This window comes from Oncorhynchus keta, unplaced genomic scaffold, assembly GCF_023373465.1.
Source record: "Oncorhynchus keta strain PuntledgeMale-10-30-2019 unplaced genomic scaffold, Oket_V2 Un_scaffold_8670_pilon_pilon, whole genome shotgun sequence".
Lineage (NCBI taxonomy): Eukaryota > Metazoa > Chordata > Actinopteri > Salmoniformes > Salmonidae > Oncorhynchus > Oncorhynchus keta.
Window position 1 is genome coordinate 114753 of NW_026291010.1, and position 15248 is coordinate 130000.

General features: G+C 41.4%; 1 protein-coding gene across 1 annotated transcript in view; it reads right to left on the bottom strand.

The window, feature by feature from the left end:
* vill (villin-like) overlaps nucleotides 1–15248 on the bottom strand; it is a 95918-nt gene that overhangs the window by 34208 nt on the left and 46462 nt on the right. The window contains 4 exon segments of the mRNA XM_052517593.1: nucleotides 5281–5460; nucleotides 6200–6358; nucleotides 6780–6917; nucleotides 9472–9572. Of these exon segments, the coding sequence (XP_052373553.1) occupies nucleotides 5281–5460; nucleotides 6200–6358; nucleotides 6780–6917; nucleotides 9472–9572 (578 nt within the window).

Below are 15248 nucleotides of genomic sequence, written 5' to 3' on the forward strand. Positions count from 1 at the left end.
TCAGGGCAGGCAGAATGGTCAGGCAGGGTTCAAACCGTGCCAATATATCTATCGAACGTCAGGGCAGGCAGAATGGTCAGGCAGGCTTCAACCGTGCCAATATATCTATCGAACGTCAGGGCAGGCAGAATGGTCAGGCAGGCTTCAACCGTGCCAATATATCTATCAAACGTCAGGGCAGGCAGAATGGTCAGGCAGGCTTCAACCGTGCCAATATATCTATCGAACGTCAGGGCAGGCAGAATGGTCAGGCAGGGTTCAAACCGTGCCAATATATCTATCGAACGTCAGGGCAGGCAGAATGGTCAGGCAGGCTTCAACCGTGACAATATATCTATCAAACGTCAGGGCAGGCAGAATGGTCAGGCAGGCTTCAACCGTGCCAATATATCTATCGAACGTCAGGGCAGGGCAGGCAGAATGGTCAGGCAGGCTTCAACCGTGCCAATATATCTATCAAACGTCAGGGCAGGCAGAATGGTCAGGCAGGCTTCAACCGTGACAATATATCTATCGAACGTCAGGGCAGGCAGAATGGTCAGGCAGGCTTCAACCGTGCCAATATATCTATCAAACGTCAGGGCAGGGCAGGCAGAATGGTCAGGCAGGCTTCAACCGTGCCAATATATCTATCAAACGTCAGGGCAGGCAGAATGGTCAGGCAGGCTTCAACCGTGACAATATATCTATCAAACGTCAGGGCAGGCAGAATGGTCAGGCAGGCTTCAACTGTGACAATATATCTATCAAACGTCAGGGCAGGCAGAATGGTCAGGCAGGCTTCAACCGTGCCAATATATCTATCAAACGTCAGGGCAGGCAGAATGGTCAGGCAGGCTTCAACCGTGACAATATATCTATCAAACGTCAGGGCAGGCAGAATGGTCAGGCAGGCTTCAAACCGTGCCAATATATCTATCAAACGTCAGGGCAGGCAGAATGGTCAGGCAGGCTTCAACCGTGACAATATATCTATCAAACGTCAGGGCAGGCAGAATGGTCAGGCAGGCTTCAAACCGTGCCAATATATCTATCAAACGTCAGGGCAGGCAGAATGGTCAGGCAGGCTTCAAACCGTGCCAATATATCTATCAAACGTCAGGGCAGGCAGAATGGTCAGGCAGGCTTCAAACCGTGCCAATATATCTATCAAACGTCAGCTTCAAGGGCATTTCAGCAGGTGAACAACAATTATTGGAATATTTTTATTAAAAACATTATTTTGCTGAATTTATTGACACTATTTCATTCTTCCACAATATATAGTCCCGATACAAATCTAGGGTTGCTACCTAAGCTGGCTGGTTGTTCGTTCTATTGGTTTGGTTACTAGAGATGAGACCCAGTCGTTCAGTCTTTTTGTTCTGTATCGATGGATGAGACCCAGTCGTTCAGTCTTTTTGTTCTGTATCGATGGATGAGACCCAGTCGTTCAGTCTTTTTGTTCTGTATCGATGGATGAGACCCAGTCGTTCAGTCTTTTTGTTCTGTATCGATGGATGAGACCCAGTCGTTCAGTCTTTTTGTTCTGTATCGATGGATGAGACCCAGTCGTTCAGTCTTTTTGTTCTGTATCGATGGATGAGACCCAGTCGTTCAGTCTTTTTGTTCTGTATCGATGGATGAGACCCAGACGTTCAGTCTTTTTGTTCTGTATCGATGGATGAGACCCAGTCGTTCAGCCTTTTTGTTGTGTATCGATGGATGAGACCCAGACGTTCAGTCTTTTTGTTGTGTATCGATGGATGAGACCCAGTCGTTCAGTCTTTTTGTTGTGTATCGATGGATGAGACCCAGTCGTTCGTTCTACATGTTCCATTGCCATACTGGCTGGCAACGTTCTTGTCCCTTGCTAACTAGCCAACTACGGCTAACTTACAGTCACGTCAAAAAGTGCATCCAGAATAACAACAAAGTAGCTGCATTTGCATTTGTTTAAGCAGTTTTCTAGTGACATTTATTTGGTTCCATCCATAACAATAACTAATGAGGTGTGATTTCGCCTGGCATAAAAAATGTGCTCACTAGTCAAGACACTGTTGTTCAGAGGAGCTAGCCAACAACACAGCTAACACAATCACTTCAAACTGAAGCTGGACACTGTTGTTCAGAGGAGCTAGCCAACAACACAGCTAACACAATCTGGACACTGTTGTTCAGAGCTAACACAATCACTTCAAACTGAAGCTGGACACTGTTGTTCAGAGGAGCTAGCCAACAACACAGGTAACACAATCACTTCAAACTGAAGCTGGACACTGTTGTTCAGAGGAGCTAGCCAACAACACAGCTAACACAATCACTTCAAACTGAAGCTGGACACTGTTGTTCAGAGGAGCTAGCCAACAACACAGCTAACACAATCACATCAAACTGAAGCTGGACACTGTTGTTCAGAGGAGCTAGCCAACAACACAGCGAACACAATCACTTCAAACTGAAGCTGGACACTGTTGTTCAGAGGAGCGAGCCAACAACACAGCGAACACAATCACATCAAACTGAAGCTGGACACTGTTGTTCAGAGGAGCTAGCCAACAACACAGCGAACACAATCACTTCAAACTGAAGCTGGACACTGTTGTTCAGAGGAGCGAGCCAACAACACAGCGAACACAATCACTTCAAACTGAAGCTGGACACTGTTGTTCAGAGGAGCTAGCCAACAACACAGCTAACACAATCACATCAAACTGAAGCTGGACACTGTTGTTCAGAGGAGCTAGCCAACAACACAGCGAACACAATCACTTCAAACTGAAGCTGGACACTGTTGTTCAGAGGAGCGAGCCAACAACACAGCGAACACAATCACTTCAAACTGAAGCTGGACACTGTTGTTCAGAGGAGCGAGCCAACAACACAGCGAACACAATCACTTCAAACTGAAGCTGGAAAGACTGTAAACAAGCTGCACGTTATATTGCTTTTCTTTTTATCAATTGCCATTTCATATCTTTAAAAATGATGCCAGCTGATTCATGATTTCTACTGGCTGAGAAACGTTGTCTGCCTGTCTGTTTGTCTCGTCCCAACACGTTCATTACTGTGGAAGAGCTGGAGATCGACATTGAATATTGAATATCCCGGTTTTGACCTTTGCCTGATTTTCTTGCTCCATTCCCACCTGCCTGACCATTCTGCCTGCCCTGACCTCGAGCCTGCCTGACAATTCTGCCTGCCCTGCCCTGACCTCGAGCCTGCCTGACAATTCTGCCTGCCCTGCCCCGACCTCGAGCCTGCCTGACCATTCTGCCTGCCCTGACCTCGAGCCTGCCTGACCATTCTGCCTGCCCTGACCTCGAGCCTGCCTGACCATTCTGCCTGCCCTGACGTCGAGCCTGCCTGACCATTCTGCCTGCCCTGACCTCGAGCCTGCCTGACCATTCTGCCTGCCCTGACCTCGAGCCTGCCTAACCATTCTGCCTGCCCTGACCTCGAGCCTGCCTGACCATTCTGCCTGCCCTGCCATGACCTCGAGCCTGCCTAACCATTCTGCCTGCCCTGACCTCGAGCCTGCCTGACCATTCTGCCTGCCCTGACCTCGAGCCTGCCTGACCATTCTGCCTGCCCTGACCTCGAGCCTGCCTGATCATTCTGCCTGCCCTGACCTCGAGCCTGCCTGACAATTCTGCCTGCCCTGCCCTGACCTCGAGCCTGCCTGACAATTCTGCCTGCCCTGCCCCGACCTCGAGCCTGCCTGACCATTCTGCCTGCCCTGACCTCGAGCCTGCCTGACCATTCTGCCTGCCCTGACCTCGAGCCTGCCTGACCATTCTGCCTGCCCTGACCTCGAGCCTGCCTGACCATTCTGCCTGCCCTGACCTCGAGCCTGCCTGACCATTCTGCCTGCCCTGACCTCGAGCCTGCCTGACCATTCTGCCTGCCCTGACCTCGAGCCTGCCTAACCATTCTGCCTGCCCTGACCTCGAGCCTGCCTGACCATTCTGCCTGCCCTGCCATGACCTCGAGCCTGTCTAACCATTCTGCCTGCCCTGACCTCGAGCCTGCCTGACCATTCTGCCTGCCCTGACCTCGAGCCTGCCTGACCATTCTGCCTGCCCTGACCTCGAGCCTGCCTGATCATTCTGCATGCCCTGCCCTGCCCTGACCTCGAGCCTGCCTGACCATTCTGCCTGCCCTGACCTCGAGCCTGCCTGATCATTCTGCCTGCCCTGCCCTGACCTCGAGCCTGACTGACCATTCTGCCTGCCCTGCCCTGACCTCGAGCCTGCCTGACAATTCTGCCTGCCCTGCCCTGACCTTGAGCCTGCCTGACCATTCTGCTTGCCCTGTCCTGACCTCGAGCCTGCCTGACCATTCTGTAACTCTGAACTGGTTTTGACCTTTTGCCTGTCCACTACCATTCTCTTGCCTTCCCCTTTTGTATTGTTAATAAACATCTTGGACTCTAACCATCTGCCTCCTGTGTCTGCATCTGGGTCTCGCCTTGTGCCCTTATATCTCCACTGTTGGAAACTAAATGTTAGTCTAAAAGAAATGTGAGATGCTAGATGCTTTTTATAGTGGAGATCAAGTCTATAAATTGCCTGGCTGGGCTGATGCATTGCGTAGTCAGATGGATCAGAGTGTATAGGCATTTTAACGTCATATATTTAGCCAGTGGTAACTTGTGGAATAGACACCAGCTGGAATGCTGGTGTCTGTGTTTTAACATATTAGCATTCAGGATAAGACCCAACCGTTATAGAATCCCTGTCAAACATCGTACCTTGAAATACCACAGGTAACAGTGTCTGACCTTGCCGTACCACAGGTAACAGTGTAGTACCTTGCCGTACCACAGGTAACAGTTTAGTACCTTGCCGTACCACAGGTAACAGTTTAGTACCTTGCCGTACCACAGGTAACAGTGTAGTACCTTGCAGTAAGTACCACAGGTAACAGTGTAGTACCTTGTCGTACCACAGGTAACAGTTTAGTACCTTGCCGTACCACAGGTAACAGTGTAGTACCTTGTCGTACCACAGGTAACAGTTTAGTACCTTGCCGTACCACAGGTAACAGTGTAGTACCTTGCCGTACCACAGGTAACAGTGTAGTACCTTGCCGTACCACAGGTAACAGTGTAGTACCTTGCCGTACCACAGGTAACAGTTTAGTACCTTGCCGTACCACAGGTAACAGTGTCTGACCTTGCAGTACCACAGGTAACAGTGTAGTACCTTGCCGTACCACAGGTAACAGTGTAGTACCTTGCAGTAAGTACCACAGGTAACAGTGTAGTACCTTGTCGTACCACAGGTAACAGTTTAGTACCTTGCCGTACCACAGGTAAATCGTGTGGTCAGTTTTTAGCAGGAACACATCATTGGTGTTGAGTGATGAGGAGCGGGCTGGGACCTCAGTAGCCCTGGTGTTCATCTCATGAGTCCCTCGAACCTGGAACAGTCTGGCTCCCGGGCCTGGGTTAGTCACCCCCGCTCTGCCTGTACCACCCTGAACACACACACACACACACACACACACACACACACACACACACACACACACACACACACACACACACACACACACACACACACACACACACACACACACACACACACACACACACACACACACACACACACACACACACACACACACACACACACACACACACACACACACACACATCATCTTAAAGGGATAATTCATCCAAAATCTACATTTGGGGTGAAATGTCCCTTTCCTTGAGTTGTCTGCAGATCCATGGTGACAGAATCCACAATAATCCAGCATGTTAGCTTCATCACATTTAATCGGTGGTTACCTGGGGCACTTCGACATGGTTTGCTTTCCAGATGTGAACTAAACTGACCAGTAAACATAGGAAGTATCAGAGCATTCGACCATTAAAAGATAACAAGATTCCCATGGTGAAGAAAACACAGACGGGTTCTTCACAATTATGGACTCTACCCAATTAGTTAGTTTGAAGCGTTTTTGAGGAAGTTTCAGCTTGCGATGCAGCTTTGCTAACGTCGGTTCTCCTGGAACCACTGATGAAATCCAGCGATGCTAACATGCTAACTTCAGGCTGTAGACAGAAGTAAATCATGGATTGTTATGGATTCTGTCACCATGGACCTTCAGAATAAACTCAAGGAAAGGGCCATTTCACTCAAATTCAGATTTTGGATGAACTATCTCTTTAAGATGAAGGACCATGTCACCAGATGAAAGATGATCTCACCTCGAAGATGATGAGTTTTCCTTTAAAGATGGCCAGGAAGTGACGCGGCTCTTTTCCCATGACCACCCTGACTTGGACCGGCACTCCGCTGTACTTGTTGTCCATGGCAACGGCCTGATAGGCACACGATGTGATCTCATCCTGAGTAGCATGGCGACCCTGCACCGTAAACCAAGACACACGTCAGTCACACACACCCAGCACAACACGCAGGTTAATTAACTAGTCACTGACTAGTATCAGCTTCTAGTGTTTAATTAACTATACACTAACTAGTCTCAGCTTCTAGTGTTTAATTAACTATACACTAACTAGTCTCAGCTTCTAGTGTTTAATTAACTATACACTAACTAGTCTCAGCTTCTAGTGTTTAATTAACTATACACTAACTAGTCTCAGCTTCTAGTGTTTAATTAACTATACACTAACTAGTCTCAGCTTCTAGTGTTTAATTAACTATACACTGACTAGCCTCAGGAGCACAGACTATCAACGTTGACCAACACTATAATGTTGAAACTCAAGGCATTATATCCACTAAAGAAGACATGGTCTGAACCTGTTGTTGTCAATGTCTTACCTGCCACATGTAGAGTATGTACTGCAGCTTGTTAGCTCTCTTGTAGGTGTAGAGCACCAGGTAACAGTCTCCTCCGTAGAACTGACCGAACGAGCTGGGGTGGAGCTCTCTCAACTCCAGGTCCTCTATACGCCAGATCTGGATAAAGACCATTGCAAGTTTAAGTAAGTAATTGTGGGAGTAGGTGTTTGGTATTTTTGGTATTTTATTTGGATCCCCATTAGCTGTTGCAAAAGCATCCTCAGTAGCTTTCCATCTAAGTTGTCAATGCCAGGAGGTTTGACATTATTAATCGATAGCAATATTTTTTTCCACCTCTCCCTCGCTAACTTTACAAAATTCAAACTTGCAATGCTTTTCTTTCATTACGTGTTTTGTTATGCATGAATATGATGGCTCACTGTTTGTTGTTGGCATTTCCTGCCTAAGTTTGACTGTGAAGTAATCATTCAAATAATTGTCAACATCAAATGGTTTTGTGATGAATAAGCCATCTGATTGGATGAAAGATGGAGTTGAATTTGTCTTTCTGACCATCATTTCATTTACAGTACGTTTTTTTACAGTATGTTTTTTTACAGTATGTTTTTTTACAGTACGTTTTTTTACAGTATGTTTTTTTACAGTACGTTTTTTTACAGTATGTTTTTTTACAGTACGTTTTTTTACAGTACGTTTTTTTCCCATCATTCTTTATTTCATTGATCTTTGCTTCATAATATAGTTTCTTCTCATTTTTGTTAAATTTAGTCACATAATTTCTCATTTTACAGTCAGCCAGTCAGAGGTGCAGCCAGACATATCAGCCACTCATTTTGATCCATCTCTGTCAACCATACAGGCGAAGGATGGCTACTTTGAAGAATCTAAAATCTAAAGTGTATTTTGATTTGTTTGACACTTTTTTGGTTACTACATGCTTCCATATGTGTTATTTCATAGTTTTGATGTTTTTACAATTATTCTACAATGTAGAAAATAGTAAAAATAAATGAAATTCCTTGAATGAGTAGGTGTGTGTCCTAACTTTCGACTGGTACTGTACGTTCCGCTCAAGTTCTTGGCTCCTTCCAGAACAGTTGTCCTTGAATTCAGGAACTTGGCTATTATCTGCCTTGGCTTGTCACCTGGGCCGGTGGTGGGTTTTCCAGTCCTGTGGGACTTTACCTTAATCTTCCTGTGGTCCAGCTTCAATTTCTTAGAGATCATTTCCCTCACTTGGTCCTCCACAACCATATTATTCTGCCTTATTTGTCCCTCGAGACAGTCCGATTTATTCTTCATTGATATCATGTATTCACACACAGAACTGATGTCCTCTCACAATGACTTAAAGATTGCTATCATTTGTCATTCTCCTGTTTCTACTCATCGAGGTGACCCTGGGAGAAGCTGTTCTCCTGTTTCTACTCATCGAGGTGACCCTGGGAGAACTGCTGTTCTCCTGTTTCTACTCATCGAGCTGACCCTGGGAGAAGCTGTTCTCCTGTTTCTACTCATCGAGGTGACCCTGGGAGAACTGCTGTTCTCCTGTTTCTACTCATCGAGCTGACCCTGGGAGAAGCTGTTCTCCTGTTTCTACTCATCGAGGTGACCCTGGGAGAACTGCTGTTCTCCTGTTTCTACTCATCGAGGTGACCCTGGGAGAAGCTGTTCTCCTGTTTCTACTCATCGAGGTGACCCTGGGAGAACTGCTGTTCTCCTGTTTCTACTCATCGAGGTGACCCTGGGAGAACTGCTGTTCTCCTGTTTCTACTCATCGAGCTGACCCTGGGAGAAGCTGTTCTCCTGTTTCTACTCATCGAGGTGACCCTGGGAGAACTGCTGTTCTCCTGTTTCTACTCATCGAGGTGACCCTGGGAGAAGCTGTTCTTCAGGTCCTGGACCTCTCAGGTCGTCCATTATTTTATTAGTTGACTCCACCAGTATTTGGACAAAACACTTGTAGCTATTTTCTTGTTGTTGTTACAACTGTAGAACTATTTTTTTGTTCATTTAAAATATCATTCACGTGTGATAGAGACACCACTGTCCACAACGATACTCCTGCTGGCTTTGGTCTTTGTCATGGTAGCTATAGCAACGTAGGTTACACTGTTAGTCCTCGCAGTTCCAGACAGGGCAGGTCACAGGGAAGATTGAAAACCACAGCAGGGATCCAGACAGCCACAAACCCAGGACAATCTGCGGTCCCAGCCACAATGGCTAACCGCATCGCGGGCTGCGTTCCTGAGAAAACCTTTCTAGCTTGATAGGTCAAATAGCTCCTGAAACTCGGCCTTGGTTTGAATATCCGTTTAGTTTCAGTTAGTTTTCAGCCCTGATTTGCTAGTTTTTATTTAGTTTTAGTTGTATAAAAATATTTCTATTTGTTTTTTAAATGATTTAGTTTCAGTTTTAGTGTTCGGACAGAAAGCACGTGTGGGAGGCTTTGGTTTGTATAGTTTATATAGCTCAGACAACGTTAACACCTGTCCAATGTGTTTCAGCATTTCAACATTAGTAGTACATGTAAGGAGAATCAAGAAGCTACCTAGTAATTTATGTTTGAAACTTCGCCCTCTCCTGGCAGCATATATTTCACATATTTAGTTGCTTCAAATCCCCCAAAAGAATTAAAACTCAATTGAAAACAATATTAGATGTTTGTCCAAATGAAAAGATAACAAGCAATAGCCTTGGTGTGTCTCACCTGAACCTGTCCAGAGGCGTCGTCCACCATGCGTTGCTGTGCTGCCAGTTCAGGACGAGCATGAAGCTCCATCACATCAAACGTCACCTGCTCAACCTTAGCTACAGGACAGGACACAATGGTGTTGAGATGGAACAAAGAACCTGCACAAAGAACCTGGTGGTCCTGTAGCTCAGTTGGTAGAGCATGGCGCTTGTAACGCCAGGGTAGTGGGTTCGATCCCCGGGACCACCCATAAGTAGAATGTATGCACACATGACTGTAAGTCGCTTTGGATAAAAGCGTCTGCTAAATGGCATATATTATTATTATTTATTATTATATTATCTATGACCAAGGGTGGTAGTATTTACAGTGTACAGAAGTTGCTCATTGTAAATCATTTGTTGTCTAGTTAGTTACATATCATATTTGTTTCATGTAGCTAGTTACAGCACCTTCAGAAAGTCTTCATACCCCTTTACTTATTGCACATTTTGTTGTGTTACAGCCTGAATTTAAAATGGATGAAATGTATGTTTTCTCTCTCACCCACCTACACAACAATAAGTGCATTTCCCTGGGAGTGTGCGTGCAGGACAGAGGAATAGCAATTCTTACACTATTGTTCTAAATTCAATCACCTTCTTCATCCTCATCATTCAGTTCATTGAAATGAAATTTTGAAGTCGTGCACAATTATCAGTTTCTATTTAGGTTTATGTCGCCCATTCATTGTCAGTTAGAGATACAGCAGCGCCTTGGGACCCAAAAGCATAATCAGTGCTCTGACTCCCCCTGGTGGTGGTCTGGAGCAATGAAGTGGTGACGCAGGGTACCGTACTAAACCACAAATGACCTCTAAGTCCCGCAAAACGTTTAGTTGAGAAACCACTGTACCTATTTTGACTAGTTAATAGTTACATATATTGGTTAGTTAAGAGTAGCTGCCTATCTTGTTTAGTTAATAGTAGTTACCTAATTGAGTTAGTAATAGTTACCTATATTGGGTAGTTAAACATATTTACCTACTTAGTTAGTTAGTTAGTAGTTACCTATCTTGGCTAGTTAATAGTAGTTACCTATCTTAGTATGTGAACAGTAGTTACCATGACTGTAGAGTAGTAGTTACATATAATGGTTAGTAAATAGTAGTTACCTATCTTGTTTATTTAGTAGTCATTACCTATATTGTTTAGTTAGTAGTAGTTCCCTATGCTGGTTAGTTAGTAGTCCTTACCTTTCTTGTTTAGTTAGTAGTAGTTACCTATTTTGTTTAGTTAATAGTCATTACCTTTCTTGTTTAGTTAGTACTCATTACCTATCTTGGCTAGTTAATAGCTATCACCTATCTTGGTTAGTTAGTAGTTACCTATCTTAGTTATTAGTCATTACCTATCTTGTTTAGTTAGTAGTAGTTACCTATCTTGTTCAGTTAGTAGCCGTTACATATCTTGGTTAGTTAATAGTAGTTACCTATTTTCTCTTGTTAATAATAGTTACCTATCTTGGTTAGTTAATAGTAGTTACCTATCTTAGTTAGTTAATAGTAGTTACCTATCTTGTTTAGTTAGTAGCCGTTACATATATTGGTTCGTTAATAGTAGTTACCTATCTAAGTTAGTTAGTAGATAGTAGTCATTACCTATCTTGGTTAGTTAATAGTAGTTACCTATCTTGGCTAGTTAATAGTAGTTACCTGTCTTAGTTAGTTAATAGTAGTTACATATCTTGGTTAGTTAGTAGTTACCTATCTTGGTTAGTTAATAGTAGTTACCTATCTTGTTTAGTTAGTAGCCGTTACATATATTGGCTAGTTAATAGTAGTTACCTATCTTGGTTAGTAGCCGTTACATATCTTGGTTAGTTAGTAGTTACCTATCTTAGTTAGTTAGTAGTCATTACCTATCTTGGTTAGTTAATAGTTGTTACCTATCTTGGTTAGTTAATAGTAGTTACCTATCTTGGCTAGTTAATAGTAGTTACCTATCTTAGTTAGTTAATAGTAGTTACCTATCTTGGTTAGTTAGTTGTTACCTATCTTGGTTAGTTAATAGTAGTTACCTATCTTGTTTAGTTAGTAGCCGTTACATATATTGGCTAGTTAATAGTAGTTACATATCTTGGTTAGTTAATAGTAGTTACCTATCTTGGTTAGTTAATAGTCATTACATATCTTGGTTAGTTAGTAGTTACCTATCTTAGTTAGTTAGTAGTCATTACCTATCTTGGTTAGTTAATAGTTGTTACCTATCTTGGTTAGTTAATAGTAGTTACCTATCTTGGCTAGTTCATAGTAGTTACCTATCTTGGTTAGTTAATAGTAGTTACCTATCTTGTTTAGTTAATAGCCGTTACATATATTGGCTAGTTAATAGTAGTTACATATCTTGGTTAGTTAATAGTAGTTACCTATCTTGGTTAGTTAATAGTAGTTACCTATCTTGGTTAGTTAATAGTCGTTACCTATCTTGGTTAGTTAATAGTAGTTACATATCTTGGTTAGTTAGTAGCCGTTACATATCTTGGTTAGTTAATAGTAGTTACATATCTTGGCTAGTTTGTAGCCGTTACATATCTTGGTTAGTTAATAGTAGTTACATATCTTGGTTAGTTAATAGTAGTTACCTATCTTGGTTAGTTAGTAGCCGTTACATATCTTGGTTAGTTAATAGTAGTTACATATCTTGGTTAGTTAGTAGCCGTTACATATCTTGGTTAGTTAGTAGCCGTTACATATCTTGGTTAGTTAGTAGCCGTTACATATCTTGGTTAGTTAGTAGCCGTTACATATCTTGGTTAGTTAATAGTAGTTACATATCTTGGCTAGTTTGTAGCCGTTACATATCTTGGTTAGTTAATAGTAGTTACATATCTTGGTTAGTTAATAGTAGTTACATATCTTGGTTAGTTAATAGTAGTTACATATCTTGGTTAGTTAATAGTAGTTACATATCTTGGTTAGTTAGTAGCCGTTACATATCTTGGTTAGTTAATAGTAGTTACATATCTTGGTTAGTTAGTAGCCGTTACATATCTTGGTTAGTTAGTAGCCGTTACATATCTTGGTTAGTTAATAGTAGTTACATATCTTGGTTAGTTAGTAGCCGTTACATATCTTGGTTAGTTAATAGTAGTTACCTATCTTGGTTAGTTAGTAGCCGTTACATATCTTGGTTAGTTAGTAGCCGTTACATATATTGGTTAGGTAATAGTAGTTACCTATCTTAGTTAGTTAGTAGCCGATACATATCTTGTTTAATTAGTAGCCGTTACATATCTTGTTTAGTTAGTAGCCGTTACATATATTGGTTAGGTAATAGTAGTTACCTATCTTAGTTAGTTAATAGTAATTACCTATCTTGTTTAGTTATTAGCCGTTACATATCTTGGTTAGTTAATGGTAGTTACCTATCTTAGTTAGTTAATAGTAATTACCTATCTTGGTTAGTTAGTAGCCGTTACATATCTTGGTTAGTTGGTAGCCGTTACATATATTGGTTAGGTAATAGTAGTTACCTATCTTAGTTAGTTAATAGTAATTACCTATCTTGGTTAGTTAGTAGCCGTTACATATCTTGTTTAGTTAGTAGCCGTTACATATATTGGTTAGGTAATAGTAGTTACCTATCTTAGTTAGTTAGTAGCCGTTACATATCTTGTTTAGTTAGTAGCCGTTACATATCTTGTTTAGTTAGTAGCCGTTACATATATTGGTTAGGTAATAGTAGTTACCTATCTTAGTTAGTTAATAGTAATTACCTATCTTGGTTAGTTAGTAGCCGTTACATATCTTGGTTAGTTAGTAGCCGTTACATATCTTGGTTAGTTAGTAGCCGTTACATATCTTGGTTAGTTAATAGTAGTTACATATCTTGTTTAGTTAGTAGCCGTTACATATCTTGGCTAGTTTGTAGCCGTTACATATCTTGGTTAGTTAATAGTAGTTACATATCTTGGTTAGTTAATAGTAGGTACCTATCTTGGTTAGTTAATAGCCGTTACCTATCTTGGTTAGTTAGTAGCCATTACATATCTTGGTTAGTTAGTAGTTACCTATCTTAGTTAGTTAGTAGTCATTACCTATCTTGGTTAGTTAATAGTTGTTACCTATCTTGGTTAGTTAATAGTAGTTACCTATCTTGGCTAGTTAATAGTAGTTACCTATCTTAGTTAGTTAATAGTAGTTACCTATCGTGGTTAGTTAGTAGTTACCTATCTTGGTTAGTTAATAGTAGTTACCTATCTTGTTTAGTTAGTAGCCGTTACATATATTGGCTAGTTAATAGTAGTTACATATCTTGGTTAGTTAATAGTAGTTACCTATATTGGTTAGTTAATAGTAGTTACCTATCTTGGTTAGTTAATAGTAGTTACCTATCTTGGTTAGTTAGTAGCCGTTACATATCTTGGTTAGTTAGTAGCCGTTACATATCTTGGTTAGTTAATAGTAGTTACATATCTTGGTTAGTTAATAGTAGTTACCTATCTTGGTTAGTTAGTAGCCGTTACATATCTTGGTTAGTTAGTAGCCGTTACATATCTTGGTTAGTTAATAGTAGTTACCTATCTTGGTTAGTTAGTAGCCGTTACATATCTTGGTTAGTTAGTAGCCGTTACATATCTTGGTTAGTTAATAGTAGTTACATATCTTGGTTAGTTAATAGTAGTTACCTATCTTGGTTAGTTAGTAGCCGTTACATATCTTGGTTAGTTAGTAGCCGTTACATATCTTGGTTAGTTAGTAGCCGTTACATATCTTGGTTAGTTAGTAGCCGTTACATATCTTGTTTAGTTAGTAGCCGTTACATATCTTGGTTAGTTAGTAGCCGTTACATATCTTGGTTAGTTTGTAGCCATTACATATCTTAGTTAGTTAATAGTAGTTACATATCTTGGTTAGTTAATAGTAGTTACCTATCTTGGTTAGTTAGTAGCCGTTACATATCTTGGTTAGTTAATAGTAGTTACATATCTTGGTTAGTTAGTAGCCGTTACATATCTTGGTTAGTTAATAGTAGTTACATATCTTGGCTAGTTTGTAGCCGTTACATATCTTGGTTAGTTAATAGTAGTTACATATCTTGGTTAGTTAATAGTAGTTACCTATCTTGGTTAGTTAGTAGCCGTTACATATCTTGGTTAGTTAGTAGCCGTTACATATCTTGGTTAGTTAGTAGCCGTTACATATCTTGGTTAGTTAATAGTAGTTACATATCTTGGTTAGTTAATAGTAGTTACATATCTTGGTTAGTTAGTAGCCGTTACATATCTTGGTTAGTTAATAGTAGTTACATATCTTGGTTAGTTAATAGTAGTTACCTATCTTGGTTAGTTAGTAGCCGTTACATATCTTGGTTAGTTAGTAGCCGTTACATATCTTGGTTAGTTAATAGTAGTTACATATCTTGGTTAGTTAATAGTAGTTACCTATCTTGGTTAGTTAGTAGCCGTTACATATCTTGGTTAGTTAATAGTAGTTACCTATCTTGGTTAGTTAGTAGCCGTTACATATCTTGGTTAGTTAGTAGCCGTTACATATATTGGTTAGGTAATAGTAGTTACCTATCTTAGTTAGTTAATAGTAATTACCTATCTTGGTTAGTTAGTAGCCGTTACATATCTTGTTTAGTTAGTAGCCGTTACATATCTTGGTTAGTTAGTAGCCGTTACATATATTGGTTAGGTAATAGTAGTTACCTATCTTAGTTAGTTAATAGTAATTACCTATCTTGGTTAGTTAGTAGCCGTTACATATCTTGGTTAGTTAGTAGCCGTTACATATCTTGGTTAGTTAG